Here is a 23,683-nt window from a genome sequence, read left to right as displayed (position 1 = left end):
AAATGTATCTGATATTAAGAACAGGGAGAGGCAGCCAAAATTATAGGAGAACATATTTTCAAGGTCAGCCAAATCCAGTTCTCAGTCCCAGACCCAAGCAAGAGAAAAAGCTCTGGGTCACCTGAAATGTGCATCTGTATGTCAAAAAACAGGCAGCCAAATTATTCACAGCAAAACTGCATCACTACTGGTGAGAAAACAGGTTCTGGGACTGAATTCAAGTCATGCTGCTGGACCACATGAGGTTATGTGGATATGTCTCAATAGTGCAGCTAAGCCAGAGGAAGAAGCAGTGGATATGTTCTCTCTCTTGGTTGAGTTTCTGTTTAGGGAAGGGACTTTCTAGACTGAGACACAAGTAATCTTTGGGCAGCCTCTACCAAGGAGAGGCCTGTTGTGATTACTGGACCTTAAAATTTACCCCAGTTGTAAGTTCAAATGTAAGAAGTATGTGCAAGTTCATAAAATGTCACAACATCACCACTTTTTGCCTGTTTGAAAATTAACCATAAAAAATAGGTTAAGTTGTTTTCAATAATAAACGTTATAAATAAGTGCAATAAAACAGACAAAAAATTAAATTAGTTCAAACGAAAAGGGCATGCTAATATGGTTCAAGAACTGTTAAAATCTTGCTTAGTAAAAACAGAAAATGTAAGGTGGATGTAAGGCCTAATTGGTAAAAATAAAAATAAAGGGATGAACTATGCCACCCACTTATTCCTTTTTGGGGGCTTTTAAAGAGACTGCTCTCCCAACCCAGCTCATCTCACCTTCCCTGGCCCCAAGACAGAAGAGGAGCAAACAGAAAGACTGTCTTCCTGAGAGGAAGGCTCTTGTTCAAGGAACTTTGTTTTTGAGAAAATCATTATATTATTCTGACATCCAGACTTCAGCCCATCAGTGGACATACCTAGCTGCCAGCACCGTAAAGGCATGTAAGATCCTGTTCTGTCTCCCTTTCTTTTGGGTTGTTTTCTGTTCCCCCCTCCTTCCTCCTGTTCTATAACTCACTCTCTCAGCTTTTCATCAAATCCTAAAACCAACTGCACTGCACTGGCACAGCGAGATGACATGACCACAACCCTGCCCTGTCTCAGGAGAACCCAACCAGACAACATCCAGATTGTGAACAAGGATCCAAGCAGCAAGTGCCGTGGTAGACCTGCCAGTGAAAGCACCCATTCATAAGTGACCAGCCATGCAGTGTTCCAAAGATATTGACAAAAGCTGTATTTCCCTCCCCTTTTCTGTCCTCTCTCCTCCACCTTGCCACTGTTACTCCTGGAGGAATTCTGTGTCACTGCGTGTGCCCAGACATGTCCCCCACAGATTTCTTTGTTTCCCTGCAGAAAAATGACTTCTGATGGGGAAGCCGCAAGACCTGTCACATGCCCCTCCCCAGCAGTATAGGCAGGTTGACTCGGGTGCCTGGAGCAACAGGTGGAGACATAAATCCCCGCCAATGGGGCTGGGCAGGTGTGTGTGTGAGAGAGACACACTTCTTGCTCACTATTGCAGTATGCTTGGTGTGGGGGGCAGGACTTGGGGGTGTTTCTGAGGAGGCAGACATGGTGCAGGCTCCATCCCCTCAGGCAGAGCAGAATGTAGCAGCCTGCCTGCTTAGTGAATTGTTCCCATTGTCTCTGTGAATTCCCCCAGGAGTATAAAACAGGTGTAAAAGTTTTAAGGCTCTTTCACATTGCCAGAGCAGTATAAAGGGAAGTTTGGCCTTAGAAATGCTTATGGTGCTTTAGTGATTAGAACTGGTCCACATTTTTGGACTGAAAACATTTCCTATCAAACTGTGCTCCATGAACTATTTGGTACTGACCTTTCTGGAGATGGTCAGTAGCCAATATAAATTGTGAGTTTGATTCCCCAGCCCTCACCTGCTCTTCAGTTGCCTATGATGTAACACTGAGCATATGGCTGCATATATTTGTTGAGTAATAACTAGAAATAAAAGCGGCAGAGTCCTGTGGCACCTTATAGACTAACAGATGTACTGGAGCATAAGCTTTCGTGGGTGAATAACCACTTCGCTGGATACATGTAGTGGAAATTTCCAGAGGCAGGTATAAATATACAAGCAAGAATCAGGCTAGGGATAACGAGGTTAGTTCAATCAGGGAGGATGAGGCCCTCTTCTAGTAGTTGAGGCGTGAACACCAAGGGAGGAGAAACTGCTTTTGTCGTTGGCGAGCCATTCACAGTCTGTGTTTAATCCTGAGCTGATGGTGTCAAATTCGCAAATGAACTGAAGCTCAGCAGTTTCTCTTTGAAGTCTGGTCCTGAAGGTTTTTTGCTGCAGGATGGCTACCTTTACATCTACTATTGTGTCCAGGGAGATTGAAGTGTTCCCCTACAGGTTTTTGTATATTGCCATTCCTAATATCTGATTTGTGTCCATTTATCCTTTTACGTAGGGACTGTCCAGTTTGGCCGATGTACATAGCAGAGGGGCATTGCTGGCACATGATGGCATATATCACATTGGTAGATGTGCAGGTGAACGAGCCTCTGATAGTGTGGCTGATGTTATTAGGCCCTGTGATGGTGTCCCCTGAATAGATATGTGGGCACAATTGGCAACGGGCTTTGTTGCAAGGATAAGTTCCTGGGTTAGTGGTTCTGTTGTGTGGTATGTGGTTGTTGGTGAGTATTTGCTTCAGGTTGCGGGGCTGTCTGTAGGCTAAGTCATTATGCAAGGTAGCCTATTTCCTCTTGTTTTTTCCTACCCCCACCCCCCCAGATGTTCTGGTTTAACTTGGATTTAAACTTGGAGAGTGGTCAGTTTGGATGAGCTATTACCAGCAGGAGAGTGAGTTTGTGTGTGTATAGGGGTGGTTTTTGGAGGGGGGTGAGGGAGTGAGAGAACCTGGATTTGTGCAGGAAATGGCCTAACTTCATTGTCATGCACATTGTGTAAAAAGTTGTCACTTTGGATGGGCTATCACCAGCAGGAGAGTGAATTTGTGTGGGGGGGTGGAGGGTGAGAAAACCTGGATTTGTGCTGGAAATGGCCTAACCTGATGATTACTTTAGATAAGCTATTACCAGCAGGACAGTGGGGTGGGAGGAGGTATTGTTTCATATTCTCTGTGTATATATAAAGTCTGCTGCAGTTTCCACGGTATGCATCTGATGAAGTGAGCTGTGGCTCACGAAAGCTCATGCTCAAATAAATTGGTTAGTCTCTAAGGTGCCACAAGTACTCCTTTACTTTTTAAGGAAAAGATATTTACTTGTTCCCACAATATAAGAACTAGGGGCCACCAAATGAAATTAATGGGTAGCAGGATTTAAAATAAATAAAAGGAAGTTCTTCACTCAGCGCACAGTCAACCTGGGGAACTCCTTGCCTAAGGAGGTTGTGAAGGCTAGGACTATAACAGGGTTTAAAAGAGAACTGGATAAATTCATGGAGGTGATCCTCCCAGCCTTGGGGGTACGTGGCTTCTCCTCCTTTGGGGGTGATTTCTCATTGCCAGGGGAGCATAACAGTTCTCCATCACCATGGTAGGTGGGTTGGGCGTAGGAATGGAGCACGGCCTACTGCCAGAAGGAACCAGCAGCCAGTGTCCTCCCTGTGACAGAGCTATATCCTCGTCCCCCGGGGGTGTGACAGGAGTCCTCACTAGCTGGGTAGTCTCCTTAGCACATAACATAAGAACTACAGGCCACCAAATGAAATTAATGGGCAGCAGGTTTAAAACAAATAAACACAGCGCACAGTCAACCTGTGGAACTCCTTGCCTCAGGAGGTTTTGAAGGCTAGGACTATAACATGTCTCGATTATAGCACTTGATTACAGACCTAAAAGTCGCAATTCTTCAACAAAAAAACTTCAAAAACAGACTCCAATGAGACACTGCTGAATTGGAATTAATTTGCAAACTGGACACCATTAAATTAGGCTTGAATAAAGACTGGGAGTGGATGTGTCATTACATAAAGTAAAACTATTTCCCCATGTTTATTTTCCCCCCGTACTGTTCCTCACACGTTCTTGTCAACTGCTGGAAATGGCCCACCTTGATTATCACTACAAAAGGTGTTTTTTTTCTCTCTCCTGCTGGTAATAGCTCCCCTTACCTGATCACTCTAGTTACAGTGTATATGTTAACACCCTTTGTTTCATGTTCTCTGTGAATATAAAATCTCCCCACTGTATTTTCCACTGCATGCATCCGATGAAGTGAGCTGTAGCTGATGAAAGCTTATGCTCAAATAAATTGGTTAGTCTCTAAGGTGCCACAAAGTACTCCTTTTCTTTTTATTAAACATTGGATGTTGCAGATCTCTCCAGTGACTATATCTATGGAGAACAAGGAGTTACATCACAAGCAGTGCAACCTCCTATTATTGTATTTGCTCTGGTAAAGAGAGCACTTTATTTTAGATGCATTAGGCAGCCAGCCTGTAATAAGTTATATAGGTATTATTTACCAGCAGCAGGATGTGTATCTTACCCAAGCCACAAGGACTTGTGTAGCTCTATGATGCTCTGTTTTCTTGCCTAAAATAATATTTAAAAATTCTGAAGAATAAGACTGTTTCTGGTTTAGCACCACACCATAACAGGTTGTGTGGTAAGTCAAGTTTCCATAATATTTTACAGAATAGGCTCTGATTTTGTAAACGTGCATAACTTTTCCCAGGTGAACAATCCCGCTGGAGTTAATGGAACTGCTCACTTGAGTAAAGTTACACACACGTTTAAGTGTTTACAGAATTGGAGTCATAGATTGTGATATGAAGTAGGGACTAGACTTTGAAAGATTTTTATTCCATTATTAGCCATGTGTAAATCACTCACTGACTAGAAAGGAGAGATGAGGGAGCATGTAGTGGCCACAACAATACTTCTGAATCCTCATGAATGATACTGAGTGACAGATTATCCAAAGGAATATAAGTCTGCTAAATACGAAAGAAAAAGGCACATCAAACCTAAGGTTGTGCTACTAAAATTCCTATTTATTCTCTCAATATACAAGAGTCAATTTGCTGTTCTAAGCAAAAAAAAAAAAAAAAAATCCTGCATTTTGCATATAGAAAATAAAGCCAAGTTAAAAAAACAATTCTGTCCATAGAAAGGCCTTTGAGTCAGGTAACTTAAATCCAACAACAAATAAAAACATGTTAAGAGTATGGGGAAAATGATTTGTAACCTATAGAAAATTCACTATACAGTAAGACTAGCAAATCCTGCAAAATGACTGCTTGCCTGGAAGGGATGGCCTGGCAGCCTGCTTTGCAGAAAAACAGTAGGCAGGTCTGAAAAGGGAGTTATCTTACTGCAGCAGATGTAGCTAACAGGCTTCATTATAGATATGTCACTGTATAATATCTGCTACTGCAGCTGAAGCTGACCTTTTGCAGATGACATCTTATTAGGAACACAAACATAGGAATTGGCATGACTGATGAGATCAATGATCCAGCTTGCCTAGTACCCTGTCCAGCAGCCACTAGGATCAGATGCTTTTTTATTTGCAATATATCTGCAATGAGAAAGTTCTTCTAATTCAGTCAGTTAGAGCTTAGCTTATAAACTCATAGACTCAGACTTTAAGGCCAGAAGGGACCATCATGATCATCTAGTCTAGCCTCCTGCCCATTGCAGGACACAGAACCTCACTCACCCACTCCTGAAATAAACCCCTAATCTCTGGCTGAGTTACTGAAGTCCTCAAATCATGATTTAAAGACTTCAAGTTACAGAGAATGCACCACTTACATTTATGCCATGACATAGGAAAAAAAGGGGCCCTACCTGGTGCCGAAGTAAGGTTCAGTGATAGGTGTAACAAAGTGGGGCTTTTCTGTAATATTTTTATGGAGCTGGTGTGTGCCTCAGTTGCCCTGTCCTTTGCACTGCTACCCCTCAGGGCAGAAAAAGGGTTTAAGTTTGCTCTCAGAGCAGCGCAGGACATGAGGTGTGGGTGTTGCTTTGTTGTCTAAGCTGTAATGAAACTGATCCAGATCAACAGAGGGCCCAGAGGGACAACGAAAAGCCCCAATGACAACACTGGGAAGCTCCAGCAGACAGGGTTGTGAACGTAGCATGGCTTTGCCTGGAGACAAAAAATAGGGAGGTGACCAGCAGGGGATAAAGTGTGGGCTTCTGGAAGAAGCTGACTGCTCTCACCTGGAACTGACGAAGAGGTCAGGGAAAGGCATACCTTGAGATGGAATCCACTACAGCTTGGCTGGGGTCTGTGCTGGTTTGGCCAGATGGACTATGTTTTAACCTTCATTTCTTTATGCTAACTTAAGGACATCCAGTGTTGTGTTCCAGTTGACTAATAAAGCCTACTCTGTTTTTAAAATACTGCTTGTTGTCACTGAAAATGCTTGTTGAGGTGCATTAATCCTTGCAGAGCGTACGAGCATCTGACAAGGAGTTACACTCATCGTGGACCCCCACCCCAGAGCAGGAAGCAGGAGACTTGATGCTTAAGATCGTTCAGGGCTCTCAGATGTATACCATCCAATCCTGTTGATTTACAGCTCTTTAACATATCAGTTTATTCCAGTACCTCCTCAGTACCTCCTGTACGTTGGAAGAGTTTTGCTCTCTAAACTACATTCACTAATTTCCCAGTCTTTAGACTGGGAGTGGTTGGGGCATTACAAAACCTAAACCTAATTTCCTCAATACTAATTTCCCCCTACTGTTACTCACATCTTGTCAACTGTCTGAAATGGGCCACTCTCATTACCACTTCAAAAGTTTTTTTTCCTCCCTTGGTATCCTGCTGTTAATTGAATTGTCTCATTAGACTGACCTTACACTTGGTAAGGCAACTCACATCTTTTCATGTATTTATACCTGCTCCTGTATTTTCCACTCCATGCATCTGATGAAGTGGGTTCTAGCCCACGAAAGCTTATGCCCAAATAAATGTGTTAGTCTCTAAAGTTCCACAAGGACTCCACGTTGGTTTTGCTGATACAGACTAACACGGCTACCCCTCTGAAACTTAACACTTACAGTTCGGGAGGGACTTTTTTTTCCAACACAGCTTTCTTATTAGTGAACGTGGTGCCTGCACGGTAGGGCACCAAAGGAGACATGTCACCTGCATATGTACCTGGGAGATTGCTTTAAATGCTGCTGTCTTGCCCAGTTTCTCCCCTCCTTTGGTCACTGATTCTGCAGACTGCTTTGCTGTTTTGGCAGCTTCTTCCACACCTTCTTTTATCTTCCGACCAATATCACTCTTACTTACTTCATCCAAACTCTGCAATAACATGGAAGGAAAATGGTGTGAGAAACATGGACCACCACCTGGATTTGAAAGAGATTCCTCTTTTTGGCCTTTAGAGACTTCCCAAGTGATCACCAGGGAAATCAGCACGTTAGTGGCATGGTCAAGGTCTGTAGGACCAAGATTTGATTTTTCTTAAGTAGTTACAGGTCACAGGGAACCTGACTTTTCTGCTGCAGCATTAGCAGTGACCCGGGAGCTGTGCTGTGATCATCGGCGATGAAGATATTTTTGGACAGCTATAGAACTATACATGTTGGACTAGCAATTATTTATACACCATGAATGTTGCTTAACAGCAACCTCTCAGTTCCAGTAAAAAAGTTGCTATTATCCAAAAATTGCCAATAAGTGGAAGGCAGGTTTGCGGGGCTGCAGCCAGGGAAAGAAGCTTTGGGACACAGCAAGCCCAGGGCCCCTGGTGCCAGGGCAGGACACCCCCGGACAGCACAGGGAGAGGTTCTGTGCAGCCCTGGACAGCCCTGGAGCCCCTACTACCTGTGGAAAACCCCAGCTTCCAGGCCACAGGTCCTCCCTCCCATCCACTGCCCTGCCTGCAGCCTCCCCTCCCACTCCACAGCACCAGGACTCCTGCATTGCCCCGAGGCCACTACACGCTGCTGCCAATATATTGGCTTTTCTATTTGCTGCGCCACCTAGCAGTTAAAATACTCTAGACCTTTCCTTTGAAATACCCGCATCCTTGTTAATTCTCTAAGAGATAAAAGAAAAGGAGTACTTGCCACTGAATGCATCCGATGAAGTGAGCTGTAGCTCACGAAAGCTCATGCTCAAATAAATTGGTTAGTCGCTAAGGTGCCACAAGTCCTCCTTTTCTTTTTGCGAATACAGACTCACACAGCTGCTACTCTGAAACCTGTCTCTAAGAGATAGAAGGAAATGCAGGCCAGGCCAGGCCAGCTCTGGGGGAGAGAGCTCTGAGCACTAATTTTTGATCCACCAGGAAAGAAGCTCCAAATACTCTTTCTTCCACTCCAACAGAAAAAGCTTTACACACCCCAGAGAGTGCCTGGGGGGTGGAGTGCTACACGCACAGGCTGTGGCAGGCCGGAGGTTAAAACGTCTCCACAAACAGCTGATCACCATTTCACTCTGAACCAGCACAGCTGGCTTAGCAGGTGCTCCTTGCAGGGATGTCAGAGACTTCCCTGGCGGTGGGCAGCTGATTCTGGGGTGGGTGGGAAGACAAACCCACACAGAAGGGGTTGCCAGGTGGACAGTACCACCAGGTGTTTTCCCCATCAGCCAGTCCTGTTCCCCTGCCCCTCAGTCAGCACTCCGCCCCTTCCTCTCTGCACCCTGGTTGCCAGGAGGGAGTTACCATCGCAGCTGGGAGTGGGTAGGGGTGCACAGACCAGGCACCCCTGGCCCAGCAGCAATGCAGCACAGGCTCCTGCCTCCCGACATCCTTTCTGGGCCAGGCTGCTGGAGGCTCATTTCAGTTCTGCCAGCCCTTGGATGCTGGTGCCAGCGGCAGGGACCACCTTCACCACAGTTAGCACCATACGCCCAGGGACTCAACCATGAACAGCACCTCCCCACCTAAATGGTGCCCTCAGTCTTCTTTCCCTGCCCTCCCTGCTTGAGGCTTCCCACAGCACCAAGAGGAGCTGCCACTTATCCAACAGGAGGGTGCAGCAGGTAAAACAGGACCCAGGTACAAGTCACACCTCCTCCAGAAACCCTGCTTCCTCCACACCACTCTGTACCCTTCCTCCCTGTTGTCTCAAAGCTTCCTGCCGGTCTACGGTACTGAGAGCAGATGCCTTCCATTCTGGCAGGATGGGGATCCAGGTGCCAGTCACGCGAGATGTGCAGCCACACATGTGCACAGCTTAAGCAGAACATTGCTCCTAGCCATGTTCCCAAATGGGCTCTTCCACTTTGGTGCTGGTATCTGAGTTGCCTATGCCCCAATGGAGGAGACAAACCCTTGAGGCATTTTCTCTTCTGCAGCTATCAGATAGTCAGACCCCCATGTACACACTCATCTACCCTGCAGCAAGGAAGAAACATGGGGTGCGGATACTGCCTGCACATCTGCCATCACACTAGTCACACCAAAAATTCTCCAGCAGTTACCACTGCAGGTCTCTTTAGTGGCCCTGGCCTGTAAGGGCAACAATAGTGACCCTCCTTCAACTAGAAGAAAGAGATAAAGGACATTAATTCAATACAAAGTGCAAACCACAAGTAAACTGATGGATTTTTGCAAGGTTATACTGTACCTCTTTGACTGATCCTGTTATTTCTCCAAGCTTCTTTTTAATCACTTCAGAGGTCTTAACCGTTTCAGATTCAATGGTTTTCTGCAGCACAAACAAAAATTTTATGTTAACAGGAATCACTGCATCAATCAGAATTATAACCACATGAGGATTTTATAGCACTGCATCAATAGTCCAGCATATAGCGCTCTCTTGGTGACATACTACTGTAGGACAGAACAGCCGCAGTTAAACTCTGTTCTCAATAGGATACATGGATTCTTCTAACTATATGAAGTGAAAGGAACAGAAATGGGGATCAGTCACATGGAAAGTCAGAATACAATGTTCTATTTTTAGATGTTTAAAATTTGTGCCCAAATCAATGCAATGTAAACCAACAGCTGCCTTAAATATGAAAGAGAGATAATGATTCGGGGAGGGAATGATGGAGGCCAGGGAAACCATGCAGAACCTCAGTTTCTTGAGATAATTGTTGAAGCAATACAGGTCCAGGATGGATCCAAGACCATCTTTGGCCTTCGGGATTAGGAAATATCGGGAGTAAAACCCCTTCCCTCTTAGGTTCTGAGGCATCTCGTACACTGCCCCTACCTGCAGGGGGGCTAGCACCTCTTGGACTAGAAGCTGCTCATGAGAAGGGTCCCTGAAGATGGAGGGGGGTGGGAGGAGGGATGGAAGAAAACTGAAGGGTGTAACCTTCCTCCACCATACTCAGCACCCAGCAATCCGAGGTTATGAGGGACCACAGCAGGCTGAAGTGGGTGAGTCGGTCTGAAAATGAAATGTGAGAACTGATAATGGCCTTGGGCGTATCTACAAAAGTTCTCTTTGGGCCTTCCAGGTATGTGAGAGACCCTGGTGGTGCGGCTGAGGTGGAGGGCAGCAGTTGTCTACGCTTGTAACCCCTGCTCCATTTCTTGAACAGGTCCTGTTGAGGCAGTGGAGCCGAGAAGCAGGCTGGTTGCTGCAGCCTGAAATGCTTCCTTCGATGGTGAGTAGAGGCCCAGGGATCTGGGGTTGCCCTGGAGTCCTTCACACGATGGAGCTTTGTGTCTGTTTGCTCCGAGAAGAGGGAGGTACCCTTGAATGGGAGATCCTGGATTGACTGTTGGACCTCAGGAGGAAACCCCGAGGGCTGAAGCCAGGAGCATTGCCTCATGACCACTGCAGAAGTCATTGTTCTAGCCGCCGCATCAGTTCTGTCCAAGGCTGCTTACAGCAGGGGTCTCAAACACGTGGCCCGCAGAGTTATTTCCTGCAGCCCGCCATAGGCGCTGACTAGCCAAGCTCCCCTCATCCCCCGCACCGGAAGCGTGCCACGTTCCCGCTCCTCCACCTACCTCCCAGCGCTGCCTGCTGCCAAACAGCTGTTTGGTGGTGCTTAGGACTTTCCAGGAGGGAGGGGGAGGAGTGGGGATGCAGCGCACTCAGGGGAGAAGGCGGAGCCGGGGATTTGGGGAAAGGGTTGGAATGGGGGCGCGGCCAGGGGCAGAGCAAGGGGCTTTAACCAAAGTAAATCTTAAAGTAAATGCGTGTTTGTCATTTGAGTGAGGTGCATTACTGAACGTTTATATTTTATTAAAACCCTTCTTCACATTACAGTTTTAAAAAAGTTAATGCATTAACTTTTAATAGCATACTATATTACTCTTCATTTTTTACTATACTTTTGTATCGTATGAAAAAGTTTCAGTGATGCGGCCCTCGGGCCAACATATGAGTCCTCATGTGGCTGTGGTGATTTGAGTTTGAGATCCAACTCCTGGCTTAGAGTGAGGCCCTGGCTATGGTTTTCCCTTCCTCTATCAAGGCAGAAAACTCTTTCCTGAAGTCCTGAAGCAGCAAGTCTTTAAACTTTGCCATGGAGTCCCAAATATTGTAATCATACCTCCCCAGCAAGGCTCGTTAGTTGGAAATAAGCTCATGCTCAAATAAACTGGTTAGTCTCTAAGGTGCCACAAGTACTCCTTTTCTTTTTGCGAATACAGACTAACACGGCTGTTACTCTGAAACCGCCCGTTGAATAAATTTTTCTTCCGCAAAGGTCTAGCTTTTTCAAGTCCTTTTGCTTGGGGGTAGTGCCTGCCTGGCCCTCTCATTGGGGGATCCGAGAGGAGGGTGACCACAAGGGACCCGGGAGGAGGATGAGAGCACAGATATTCATACCCCTTGGCAGGCACAAAGTACTTCTCTGCCTTCTTTGAAGTGTGAGGGAAAGAATATGGGGTCTGCCATAGTGACCAGACTGGACCCATAACGGCCTTGAGGGACAGAGCAATCTTTGACTGGGCTGTCGCAGCCAAATCATCAATGAGAGTAGGCAAGGACTTCTTAAGTACCTCCAGACCCAGGTTAGCAGCCACCATTTTTAGAAGCTCCTGGTGGACTCTAAAGTCATCCTTTAGACCAAATCACTTGGTCCCAAGACGGTTTCATCTGCGGGGGAGGAGGAGGAAGAGGCCTGAATAGGTGGGGGGCCTTCCTCTTTTTCAGCCCCGATTACATACCCCTGGGTCAAGTCTTGCGTGTCGGTACCAGGCTTAGTACCTGTACTTGGGTTGGGTGCTGGATGGTGCGGTGGAGGAGCACTCCCCTCAAACACTACCGAGAGGAATGACTGGACACGATCCCAGTACTGGGGGAAAGCCCCACTGATTCCAGTACGGTCACTGGACCTGCATCAGCCGCTCTCATCCAGGCCAGGTGTCTGCAGGGGAGCCCACACCAAGATCCAGAGGGATGTAGGACGGGTAGTAGCGGGAGCTCTTAGACTGAGTGTAGGGTTCCACCTCTGACTCCGAGGAAGAGTCCCTCTGAGGAGACCACGGTGGGGGCAGTACCCCACACTTCCGCCAGTCAGTGCCTAGGGTCCAGAAATTGGTGCCAGATAAGGGAAGTCCTCGTCAATGACAGGGGGGCCATATTGCTCTGCTCGGTACCGAAGACCCTGGTGCCAAGTATAAGCTCGGGGCCCCATACTCCCTTCTGCTCGGCACACTCATTGGAGCAGATAGCTGACCCATTGGGGTCAGCGGTACCAGAAGTGTCAGTAAGTCCGTGGCCACTGCAAAGGTGGAAAGCACCGCAATCCCGCTGGTGTGATGACGACTCCCCAGCATCGATGGCTAGTCCCACACTGGACTCAACTGCGCCCGTGACCAGGGTGGAGTCGACAGTGCTGCTATCACACTGGGGGTATCCACGGCACTCTCCTCGTTTGTCTTTCTTTGGTATTGGGGAACGTCCCTCCTTGGATTGTTGCTTATGTTTCTTTCTCGGTACTGGTGATGGAGAACGGGACTGAGAAACACACAGTGCCAAAGGGTTGCTTTGCTTCGCAGCGAAGCTGAGGTGCTCGGTGCAAAGTAAAACCAGCTTGATTCCAACACCAGTCTAAATGTGGCTTTCATTAGGATTGACCTTAGTCTAGCCTCCCAGTCCTTTGTATGAGGCTTCAAGTCCCAACAGATCTGGCAATACTCTTGTACATGAGCCTCTCCTAGAGGCTTCAGACAACTGGAGTGTGGGTTGCTTGCCTCAGGAGGCACTGGGCTTGAAACCGAGAGACCAGGACATGTCCAGCCCCAGGAGCGAAGGAAGGAAGACAGAGGGTCTAACTATATACATTAATACTATCTACACTATATACACTACTACTAAAACTAAGATTAAATATAACTAAACTTGAGAGTAACCACTGAATAAATGCCTTGCCAAAGCAAAAGGAGCTGTTCCAGCAATCGTCACAAGCGGTAAGAAGGAACTGAGAAGGTGCGGGACCACTGGCAAATTACTGCGCCGCACTAGAGAGCGCTAGAGCCGACCCAATCAATAATACCATTGCAGGAAAAGTTTCCAGAGATGGTGCACACAGTGCACGCACACACCTAGTGTGGAATGCACGTGAGCAATCACTCAAAGAAGAACTTGGATTTCCAGATAAAGATGTTTAGTTGCTGAAGATCAAGAATGGGGCAGAGCCTTCCACCCTTCTTCAGGATGAGGAAATATGCGGAGTAGAAGCCTCTCCTCTGGTAGGGAGGTGCCATGCACTATATGGTGCCCTTTGCAAGAAGAGCATCTGCCTCTTGCTGGAGAAGGCACTGATGGGAAGGGCCTCATGGAGGTGTCCAGCCCAGGGGGTGGGGGGCAATTGGGGAAAAGAAAGAAATTCTGTGGCGTAACCATGATGGATAATCTCCAGGACTCAATAGTCCATGGTGATCTTGCCCCAATTGTGGGCGAACAGGGCAAGATGGCCCACAAAGATGACACAGGGCACTGTGGGTGGCAATAGGAAGGGTTCACAGTTCTCAAGCAACACGTCAAAACTGTTTAGGCTGTTGGTGGGCAAGGGACGAGGAAGTGGCTGTGCGTCACTGCCAGCAGGACCAGAGGCACTTGCATGGAGGTTTCTGGTGCTGCTGGTAGTAGACTGGGTAGGGCGCATTTGGCTGAGGGCAGAACTGCTGGAGCTCCTGCTTGCGACACAGGGCTGGGGGCTGAACAATGGCATCATTAATGGAGAGCGGCACCCTTGATGGTCCCTGAGGCTGGAGGATGTCCAGGAGCTGGTGTTGCTGATCCTGAACCTCCTCCAGCAGTATGTCATGGTCTGCTGCCACCCTCTGTAACATGTCTTGGTATTGCTTGTGATCATCAGAGCGAGATAGGGAAGGAGGGATGAGCACCTTGTCCGGCGACGAGGAACTGGCTCTACATCTGCCTCTTCCTCAGAGCCCAACAGTGAAGGAGCCTGGGCCGAGCGGTATGAGGCTTGGGAGGGTGGGTATCACTGGCGATATGGGTCCCAGAATGCCTAGTGTGGCTAAGGGGTCGGGACCTGGGGGTGCAGTGGGCCCCAGAGGTACCGGAACCAAACCATCGCTGTCGGGCCATAAGCCAGAGGATAAGCCAGGGATGCAAGTCCGAGCTCTGCTTGGACAAAAGGAAGAAGAAGGGCTCCAGCTCAGAAAAGTCTTCCTAGTCTGAAGATGGCTTGGGTAGTGATGGAACCAACAGAGTGAGCCAGCCACAGTGCAGAGTCAACAGGTGGAGGTCCGGAAGGAGCAGGAGTGGGTTGTCCACCACAGTAGGAACCTCCCAGGTGAGTGGGGAACCTGAGAGAAGGGGAGAGGGTGGGTAAGGTAGCTCCAGTTCCTCCGGCAACAGAAGGAGCTCCACACAACCAGGAGTCCAGAGAGTGCCCTTGGAGATGCTGGAAGGCCAAGGCAGTGTCCATGGGGCCAGCTGGACCAAAGGACGTGGAGGTGGCAACAGGACAGGTGATGTGTGTTCCAGGGACTGCTCCAATGGGGTCGGTACCGGGGCGACCACCTGTACCACTGGATCCTTCTTGTGCTTTGTTTTACCCTCGATGCGGGGAAGCTTGGGTGCTGGTGCCACAGTGTCAGGGCATGACAGCTCACCTGACCTGGTCCGGCTCGGGGAGTAAATGTTGCACTCAGAAGTAGTCCTCAATAGGGACTTGCTCCTATGCCCGTGACAGGTCTTCCTACCCTCACATCTGGGTTTGTCTTTGACTGCCGTATCCAGAGCATGAGACATGCTGGAAGAAGTGCTAACCACCAGTGATGGACGCTGCACTGATGGTTCTGGATCCGAGTGGGTGCACAGTCTCATGGCTTCCCCCATCCAGTATTTTCTGAAGCAAAGCTACTGTGCTTCCTGAGTCCAGGATGGGAAAGACTTGCAAATCATACAGCGAGCAACGATGTGAGCCTCCCCGAGGCAGTAAAGATGCCACTGGTGCTTGTTGCTCATGGAGAAGCAGCACGGGAAAGAATCTGCTTTTAAACCCCGGAACACAGGACATACATCCCAGCGGGGCAGAGGGGCGTACCCCAATCAGGGCAGATTAACACTAATTACTATACACAACTAGCTATCTACAAGAAAAAACAAACAAGAATTATATAATTCTTCAATTACACAAATGAAGCAGGTTACTCTCTTAGCTAAAAGAAAAGGAGTACTTGTGGCACCTTAGAGACCAACCAATTGATTTGAGCATAAGCTTTCGTGAGCTACAGCTCACTTCATCGATTGCATCCACAAGTACTCCTTTTCTTTTTGCGAATACAGACTAATACGGCTGTTACTCTGAAACTTAGCTAAAAGAGTAAGACCACAAAGGAACAGAGGATCTAATTCAGGCCATGCAGGAGTAAGAGGGAACAGGAGGCGTTGACATTCACGGCTCCTGGCTAACCTCGGCTGGGAGCACAAGGGGACACACAACACATGTGTAGGTCAATGGACATTGCTAGGAAAAGCATCTGGCTCCAGGGCATGGCACACATGCACACCCATATTTGGAATACATAATAGGCTTAATGGTGGAATCCTAGCGGATCTCAAACATAAAAAAGAAGCTTACAAGAAGTGGAAGGTTGGACATATGACCAGGGAAGAGTATAAAAATATTGCTCGGGCATGTAGGAATGAAATCAGGAGGGCCAAATCGCACCTGGAGCTGCAGCTAGCGAGAGATGTCAAGAGTAACAAGAAGGGTTTTTTCAGGTATGTTGGCAACAAGAAGAAAGCCAAGGAAAGTGTGGGCCCCTTACTGAATGAGGGAGGCAACCTAGTGACAGAGGATGTGGAAAAAGCTAATGTACTCAATGCTTTTTTTGCCTCTGTCTTCACGAACAAGGTCAGCTCCCAGACTGCTGCGCTGGGCATCACAAAATGGGGAAGAGATGGCCAGCCCTCTGTGGAGATAGAGGTGGTTAGGGACTATTTAGAAAAGCTGGACGTGCACAAGTCCATGGGGCCGGACGAGTTGCATCCGAGAGTGCTGAAGGAATTGGCGGCTGTGATTGCAGAGCCATTGGCCATTATCTTTGAAAACTCGTGGCGAACCGGGGAAGTCCCGGATGACTGGAAAAAGGCTAATGTAGTGCCAATCTTTAAAAAAGGGAAGAAGGAGGATCCTGGGAACTACAGGCCAGTCAGCCTCACCTCAGTCCCTGGAAAAATCATGGAGCAGGTCCTCAAAGAATCAATCCTGATGCACTTGCATGAGAGGAAAGTGATCAGGAACAGCCAGCATGGATTCACCAAGGGAAGGTCATGCCTGACTAATCTAATCGCCTTTTATGATATTACTGGTTCTGTGGATGAAGGGAAAGCAGTGGATGTATTGTTTCTTGACTTTAGCAAAGCTTTTGACACGGTCTCCCACAGTATTCTTGTCAGCAAGTTAAGGAAGTATGGGCTGGATGAATGCACTATAAGGTGGGTAGAAAGCTGGCTAGATTGTCGGGCTCAACGGGTAGTGATCAATGGCTCCATGTCTAGTTGGCAGCCGGTATCAAGTGGAGTGCCCCAAGGGTCGGTCCTGGGGCCGGTTTTGTTCAATATCTTCATAAATGATCTGGAGGATGGTGTGGATTGCACTCTCAGCAAATTTGCGGATGATACTAAACTGGGAGGAGTGGCAGATACGCTGGAGGGGAGGGATAGGATACAGAAGGACCTAGACAAATTGGAGGATTGGGCCTAAAGAAATCTGATGAGGTTCAATAAGGATAAGTGCAGGGTCCTGCACTTAGGATGGAAGAATCCAATGCACCGCTACAGACTAGGGACCGAATGGCTAGGCAGCAGTTCTGCGGAAAAGGACCTAGGGGTGACAGTGGACGAGAAGCTGGATATGAGTCAGCAGTGTGCCCTTGTTGCCAAGAAGGCCAATGGCATTTTGGGATGTATAAGTAGGGGCATAGCGAGCAGATCGAGGGACGTGATCGTTCCCCTCTATTCGACATTGGTGAGGCCTCATCTGGAGTACTGTGTCCAGTTTTGGGCCCCACACTACAAGAAGGATGTGGATAAATTGAAGAGAGTCCAGCGAAGGGCAACAAAGATGATTAGGGGTCTAGAACACATGACTTATGAGGAGAGGCTGAGGGAGCTGGGATTGTTTAGCCTGCAGAAGAGAAGAATGAGGGGGGATTTGATAGCTGCTTTCAACTACCTGAAAGGGGGTTCCAAAGAGGATGGCTCTAGACTGTTCTCAATGGTAGCAGATGACAGAACGAGAAGTAATGGTCTCAAGTTGCAGTGGGGCAGGTTTAGATTGGATATTAGGAAAAACTTTTTCACTAAGAGGGTGGTGAAACACTGGAATGCGTTACCTAGGGAGGTGGTAGAATCTCCTTCCTTAGAGGTTTTTAAGGTCAGGCTTGACAAAGCCCTGGCTGGGATGATTTAACTGGGAATTGGTCCTGCTTCGAGCAGGGGGTTGGACTAGATGACCTTCAGGGGTCCCTTCCAACCCTGATATTCTATGATTCTATGAATAGGGACCATCACTCGAAGAAGAAACAAATGTTAAGAGGCAATAATATAAATGTGAAGCAATTCAAGAATATCACTAATTCCCACTTTCACACTTCCCTGGTTCCTTCACCATACTGAATCTGGCCACTGAAAGAATGTGCAATGCTGTGGTAACAGACTTCAGTTCCTTATTAGTGCAATGAAAGCACTTTCTTTCTAGTAAAGCTGTTTTATAATCCATTATGAATGTGATTATGTCTAATGAAAGTGAAAAATCCTTAATTTTATCTTCATGTCTATAGATAAGTGACTTTTTACCTGCTTATTATTTGTGATTTCTATTAAAATGTCTGTTGGAAAGAAATTCCACCAAAAACTGTAGAAAAACTTAACTTTACACTAGTTCATTGCACCTACTGGTGTTTCCATCAGTCAGCCCAGACCTTTCCTGAATACAGCAAACCCAACAGCTCATTTGCACAGAAGCTTAGGTTACAATACTCTGAATTGTAATAGACTGACTGGCCAATGAAGATGTTAGACAACAAAATAATTCATGAGGAAGACTTACATATTTCCTCCTTGCTTCCTGGAGTGCATCAGATTCTTCTAGCTTTTTAGCTTCATCACGGAATTTTTTAATACTTTCTTTCATCTCTTTATTTTTTGCTAATTCCTGTTTGATGTTGTCCACAAACCCTGATATAAAGCCTTTTCTGCCTCCAGAAGAATAATATCTAGACTAAAAAGAAAATAATTATTACAGTCTGTATAATCTAAAGAGACATTAAGTATCATAGCCAGGTAGATTTACACTTCATGTCTGCCATGCAAAAGGATGTGGAAATTAGGCATCTTGAGGATGGCCAAAATACCATAACCAAGGAGCACTGTGCCTTCAGAATAGCAATCAAATTTCACACACACTGCACAGAGTACTAGAGATAAATGTACAGCCAAGCAAAAAAATTACTCCCTCAAGAGGCAAAGGAGTCACTGCTCTGACTTAGCTGATAGGTTTCAATAACCGGCCAATTTCTGCTGTTGAGGATTTCTGCTTTTGGTGGCTGCACACGACTGGAGCCTCACTACTGGATTTTATCAACTGGGCTCATTGCTGGCAAACAAATATATGGAGGGAAAGTTGGTATCTGACAGATCCAAAAACATTTTTGTCACATCTTTGAAAACCATACTGAAGTATATAATCTAGGGTGGCCACTTGTCAGAAGCATATCAATTTCTAGTAGACCCCAATACTCTGATCGTTACTAAAACATACTTTCAGTCTAATGCATGCATAAAACCCTGTCCATTAACATACCTGATGTAGCTCTAAAACAGGCCTGCCCATTCTATAAACAATGCCACTAGGGAGTACCAGAGCTGGGTATCTTCCAGATATAAGCCTCGAGCCACCGACAAGGCATTTCTGTGAACAGAAACAAAACTTTGTTACCAAATAATAAAGAAATAATTAAACCTGCTTGGGGCACACTCAGTGCCCAAAGAGCCAGTGGAAAAAGGGAAGTAAAGAACACAGCATATAGGGACATTTCTGGCTAATCTTTGGGGAACAGCAGCTGGGAGCTATACTGAAAATACTCCCTCACCAGAACTTGTATACATAGAACAAACCAGTGCATCACAACTTTATTATGAATTAACAAAGCACTGCCACATCCCTATCGTTCACTTGTACAAAACACACAAGGGCCAGACCGTAAGCTGTACCCCAACATGGGTGGGCCTATTTGTCATTATTTTGGGTGGACATGGTACTGCTCTAGCTAAGTGCCACCCATCATCCCAGAGGAGCTAGATGTTTCTGCTATTATTAGCAGTTAAAAACTCATGGGGCAATTTAATTTGCCATCTGTAATCTTCAGAGCTAACATTCAAACAGGATGAACAGGGAAGTTCACACCTCAGAATAACTTTTTCTATTTGCAAACTCAGTCACTGCTGGTTTAAGTGATATTTGGAGTATTTCTTTGCACTTTATAGGGCTAGAAACAATTTTTTAAAGAAAACCTGTTTCTGTTGAAATGCAATGGGACAACGTATTGCTGCTTGCAGCTTCAGTCCTACATCCCCCACTCCTGGGGAAATTCTGCCTCACTGTGCAAGTGCAGAATAAATAGCCCCAGCAAATTTTTTTCCCCTGCAATATAATTGATTCTGACATGGAGGTGAAGGGAAGCCACAAGAGGGGTCACATTGCAGTTACACCTTTTGCCCACCATAGGCTGATGTGGTACCAGAAGAGACGGCAGCTGGCTCATGGGCCAGAGCAACCAGCAGTGGAGAGGGAGGGGGCAGAGCATGTCTTCCTCACAGCACACTGCCTACGGGATCAGGTGAGGAGGCATGGGGGTTGTGGGGAAATGGACATAGCAGGACACATAAGGCTCCTGGGGGGTCACACAGACTGGGGTTCAGAAGGGCTAGTGGGGGGACAGACTGGGGCAAGGGCACAGGCACTAGTGGGGGGACAACATTGAGCCAGGGGCTGAATGGGAGTGGGGGTGCAGGGCCACATAGGGACAGAAGGATGGAGGTGCAGGGCCATATGGAGACATGCAGATATGCTACCCACACCCAACACCTGAATGGGGGTGCAGGAACACATGTGGATGGGGGAGGGAGGTACGCGGATACACGAGGAGTGGGTCATATGTGCCTAACTGAATGGGAAAGGCTAGAGGTCAGCCAGGATATGTATGGCGGAGGCTCCCCATCTCCCTAGCAATACCTCTCCCAAATACCTGTTCCATGTATTTCTCCCACCCACACCCAACACCCTCCAGTTCACTCCCAGCAATTACTTCCCTCTCCCTCATCTCCTCCGTTACTCTGACTCCCCCAAGCCTTTGCACTGCTTCTGAGGGGCGTGGGAAATAAGTTTCTGTATTGTAGTTTACATGAATTATTACTCAAAGATCTGTGTTAATATGTCCAGTAAGGAATCTATTTGTCAAAAAACATTTCCTGAATCATTTTTGTTGTCTGTAAGGTTACAGATATACTTGCTGACAGGTATTTTGAAATAAATTACCAAAATAATTAAAACTGGCATGGTTATATCGTGTTATTTTAACAAATGAAATATGCACAATTTTAAAATCTTGTGTGCGGAATTTTTAATTTGGCGCAAAATTCCACCACGAGTAATCCCCTTCTTAGGCAGAGACACGCCATATTCCTGATTTCAGAAACCAGCCTCTCCCCCACTGACAAAATGCGAGGAGCCTTCTACAGCTTTATGCTAGTGGCAGGGAGACAAAGCAGCCTGACCACATGGAACAAAAAATTTTGAGCAGCAATAAACTTGGGTTGGAGGAAACAACATGCTTTCTATACAGAGATTTCACAGCAGTTAAACAAGCCACATGATCTCTACTACATTCAAGTACAGAATAGTGAGTCTGCCAGAGCCGGGAACGGAACGCAGGTCATAGAATATCAGGGTTGGAAGGGACCTCAGGAGGTCATCTAGTCCAATCCCCTGCTCAAAGCAGGACCAATCCCCATCTAAATCATCCCAGCCAGGGCTTTGTCAAGCCTGACCTTAAAAACTTCTAAGGAAGGAGATTCCACCACCTCCCTAGGTAACGCATTCCAGTGCTTCACCACCCTCCTAGTGAAAAAGTTTTTCTTAATATCCAACCTAAACCTCCCCCACTGCAACTTGAGACCATTACTCCTTGTTCTGTCATCAGCTACCACTGAGAACTGTCTAGATCCATCCTCTTTGGAACCCCCTTTCAGGTAGTTGGAAGCAGCTATCAAATCCCCCCTCATTCTTCTCTTCCGCAGACTAAACAATCCCAGTTCCCTCAGCCTCTCCTCATAAGTCATGTGTTCCAGTCCCCTAATCATTTTTGTTGCCCTCCGCTGGACTCTCTTCAATTTTTCCACATCCTTCTTGTAGTGTGGGGCCCAAAACTGGACACAGTACTCCAGATGAGGCCTCACCAATGCCAAATAGAGGGGAACAATCACGTCCCTTGATCTGCTGGCAATGCCCCTACTTATACAGCCCAAAATGCCATTGGCCTTCTTGGCAACAAGGGTACACTGTTGACTCATATCCAGCTTCTCCTGACTCCAAGCACCAGAGTCTCAATACAGTCAGCCTGGAGGAAGGCAGGGTCAACGACTGTGTCCTACCCAAAAGGAAAGATGAGGCCCTCAGGAGAGAAGTAGGGAGGCCAGGAACAACATTCCACCTCTGTAAGCTCTCTGTTGGAGGAGGCCAGGAACAAACACCTCTTGCTTCCTGAGTCACAGGGAATGGAAGAGAAGCACTTGAAGTATAAATAGAGACATTTTTAAAGTCACTTACAAGTTTATTACAACTGGCTTGGATGCTAAAAAAGCACATTCCTATCCCACATAATTAACTCTTTAGTTTCATCATCCCATTTAAGCTCCACACTGGGATCAGCTCAGAGATCAGCATGTTGCAAAGCTCTCTCCATGCTATTATTCCCATCCCTGAGCCAGCTCTCTTCCCCACACACCAAGACATGCCTCTTCACACTCAGCCAGCACAAGGCTGTAGCTTCTCCCCAGACCAGCCAGCAGGCTCCTGAGGAGCCCCAACCTGCTCAGTTCTCATAGCCAGTATTGCTTCTCCACGTGACTGCCCCTCTCTAGAACTCTCCACCAAAATCACTATGCCCATGCTAAGCCAGCCTCCTTTTAGTTAACACAACTCTAATAGACTTTATGGATGGGGAATGTTTGATCATGCCCTCAAGACTTGTAGTAGGAGGCCTCAAAGGCTCTGGGCTCCAATCTCTTCACCAGGCTCATAACTGCTCAAGATTTGTCTTGAGCAGCCATGTTGATTTCCCTTGCTGCCGCTGCTGCTATAAAGGAGCCCCATCCCAAATATCACCAGCTGAAGAAAAGACTAATTCCTGACAAAGGAAACTCCCCAAAAATATCTGATACAAAGATCCTTGTAACAGGGTGACTGACAATTAGTTTCCATGTTTGCAACAAGACATCTTTCAACTCAGTACCCTGCTATTTACTTTTTCTGTCCAAGCTCAAGGGGACAGCTACAGAAACTGACAAATAATACAATTAAACCTGATAAAAGGCAATACTTTTCTATGTCTTCTGCGTGTGCAACTCACTGCCACAAGATATCACTGAAGAGCTCAGCAGGTTTTAAAAAGCATTAGATATTTATATGAATAATGAAAATATCCAGTTACATTAAACAGATCACATAGCAAGCCTCTCAGTGCAACCCCCCTGTGATGAAGTGAGAATGTTCTTAATGTTTTTGCTGAATACTGTGTGGGCGCCTCAGTTTCCCCTAGGCATTTAAGTATCTAGGTGGTGGAATAAGCGTGTGTGATTGTTGCAGAGCCCTAGAGGGCCAGTGTAATGCTGTCTGCACAGAGAATGGCCAACACCCTGTCTCCTGGCAACTGATGGCCTGGGCCCCTCCTCTGTGCAGACAACAGAGTAGTTAAACCAACCTAATCCCCAATGTAGACAGTGCTAGGTTGACAGAAGAATTCTTCACTTGACCTTGCTACCGCCTCTGGAGGAGGAGGATTACCTATGCCAACAGAAAACCCCCTCCAGTTGGTGTAGGTCTATACAGAATCGGCACTGCCGCAGAGGTGCAGCTGTGCCACTGTGGCATTTCAAGTATAGACACGCCCTGAGACAGCCTGACTACTGCATGACCTGACCCACTGGGCTGATCTGAAAGAGGGTGAAAAGTCCCATCAGCTCTTTGTATCTGGGGTCACCAAAAGGTCATGAGTCTCTTGAATGCAACGTCAAAAACTCTCCAGAGCAATTTGCTAAAAGAAACT

At 46.8% G+C, this 23,683-nt stretch overlaps 1 protein-coding gene across 3 annotated transcripts in view; it reads right to left on the bottom strand.

The window, feature by feature from the left end:
- Positions 1–23,683, bottom strand: part of TIMM44 (translocase of inner mitochondrial membrane 44) — a 53,146-nt gene that overhangs the window by 28,762 nt on the left and 701 nt on the right. The window contains exons 2-6 of one of the 3 annotated variants that reach the window (XM_077805352.1): positions 22,011–22,147; positions 19,162–19,269; positions 18,409–18,579; positions 9,531–9,611; positions 7,105–7,254 (exon numbers count right to left, since the gene is read on the bottom strand). In XM_077805352.1, the coding sequence (XP_077661478.1) occupies positions 7,105–7,254; positions 9,531–9,611; positions 18,409–18,579; positions 19,162–19,191 (432 nt within the window). In that variant the 5' untranslated portion in view covers positions 19,192–19,269; positions 22,011–22,147. The remainder of the gene's footprint in view (positions 1–7,104; positions 7,255–9,530; positions 9,612–18,408; positions 18,580–19,161; positions 19,270–22,010; positions 22,148–23,683) is intronic. The other 2 variants (XM_077805353.1, XM_077805351.1) reach the window with 2 other exon arrangements.

Source organism: Eretmochelys imbricata, chromosome 25, assembly GCF_965152235.1.
Source record: "Eretmochelys imbricata isolate rEreImb1 chromosome 25, rEreImb1.hap1, whole genome shotgun sequence".
Taxonomy (NCBI): Eukaryota; Metazoa; Chordata; order Testudines; family Cheloniidae; genus Eretmochelys; species Eretmochelys imbricata.
The sequence above is the reverse complement of the archived record's forward strand: the minus strand, read 5'-3'. Positions and strand labels throughout refer to the sequence as shown.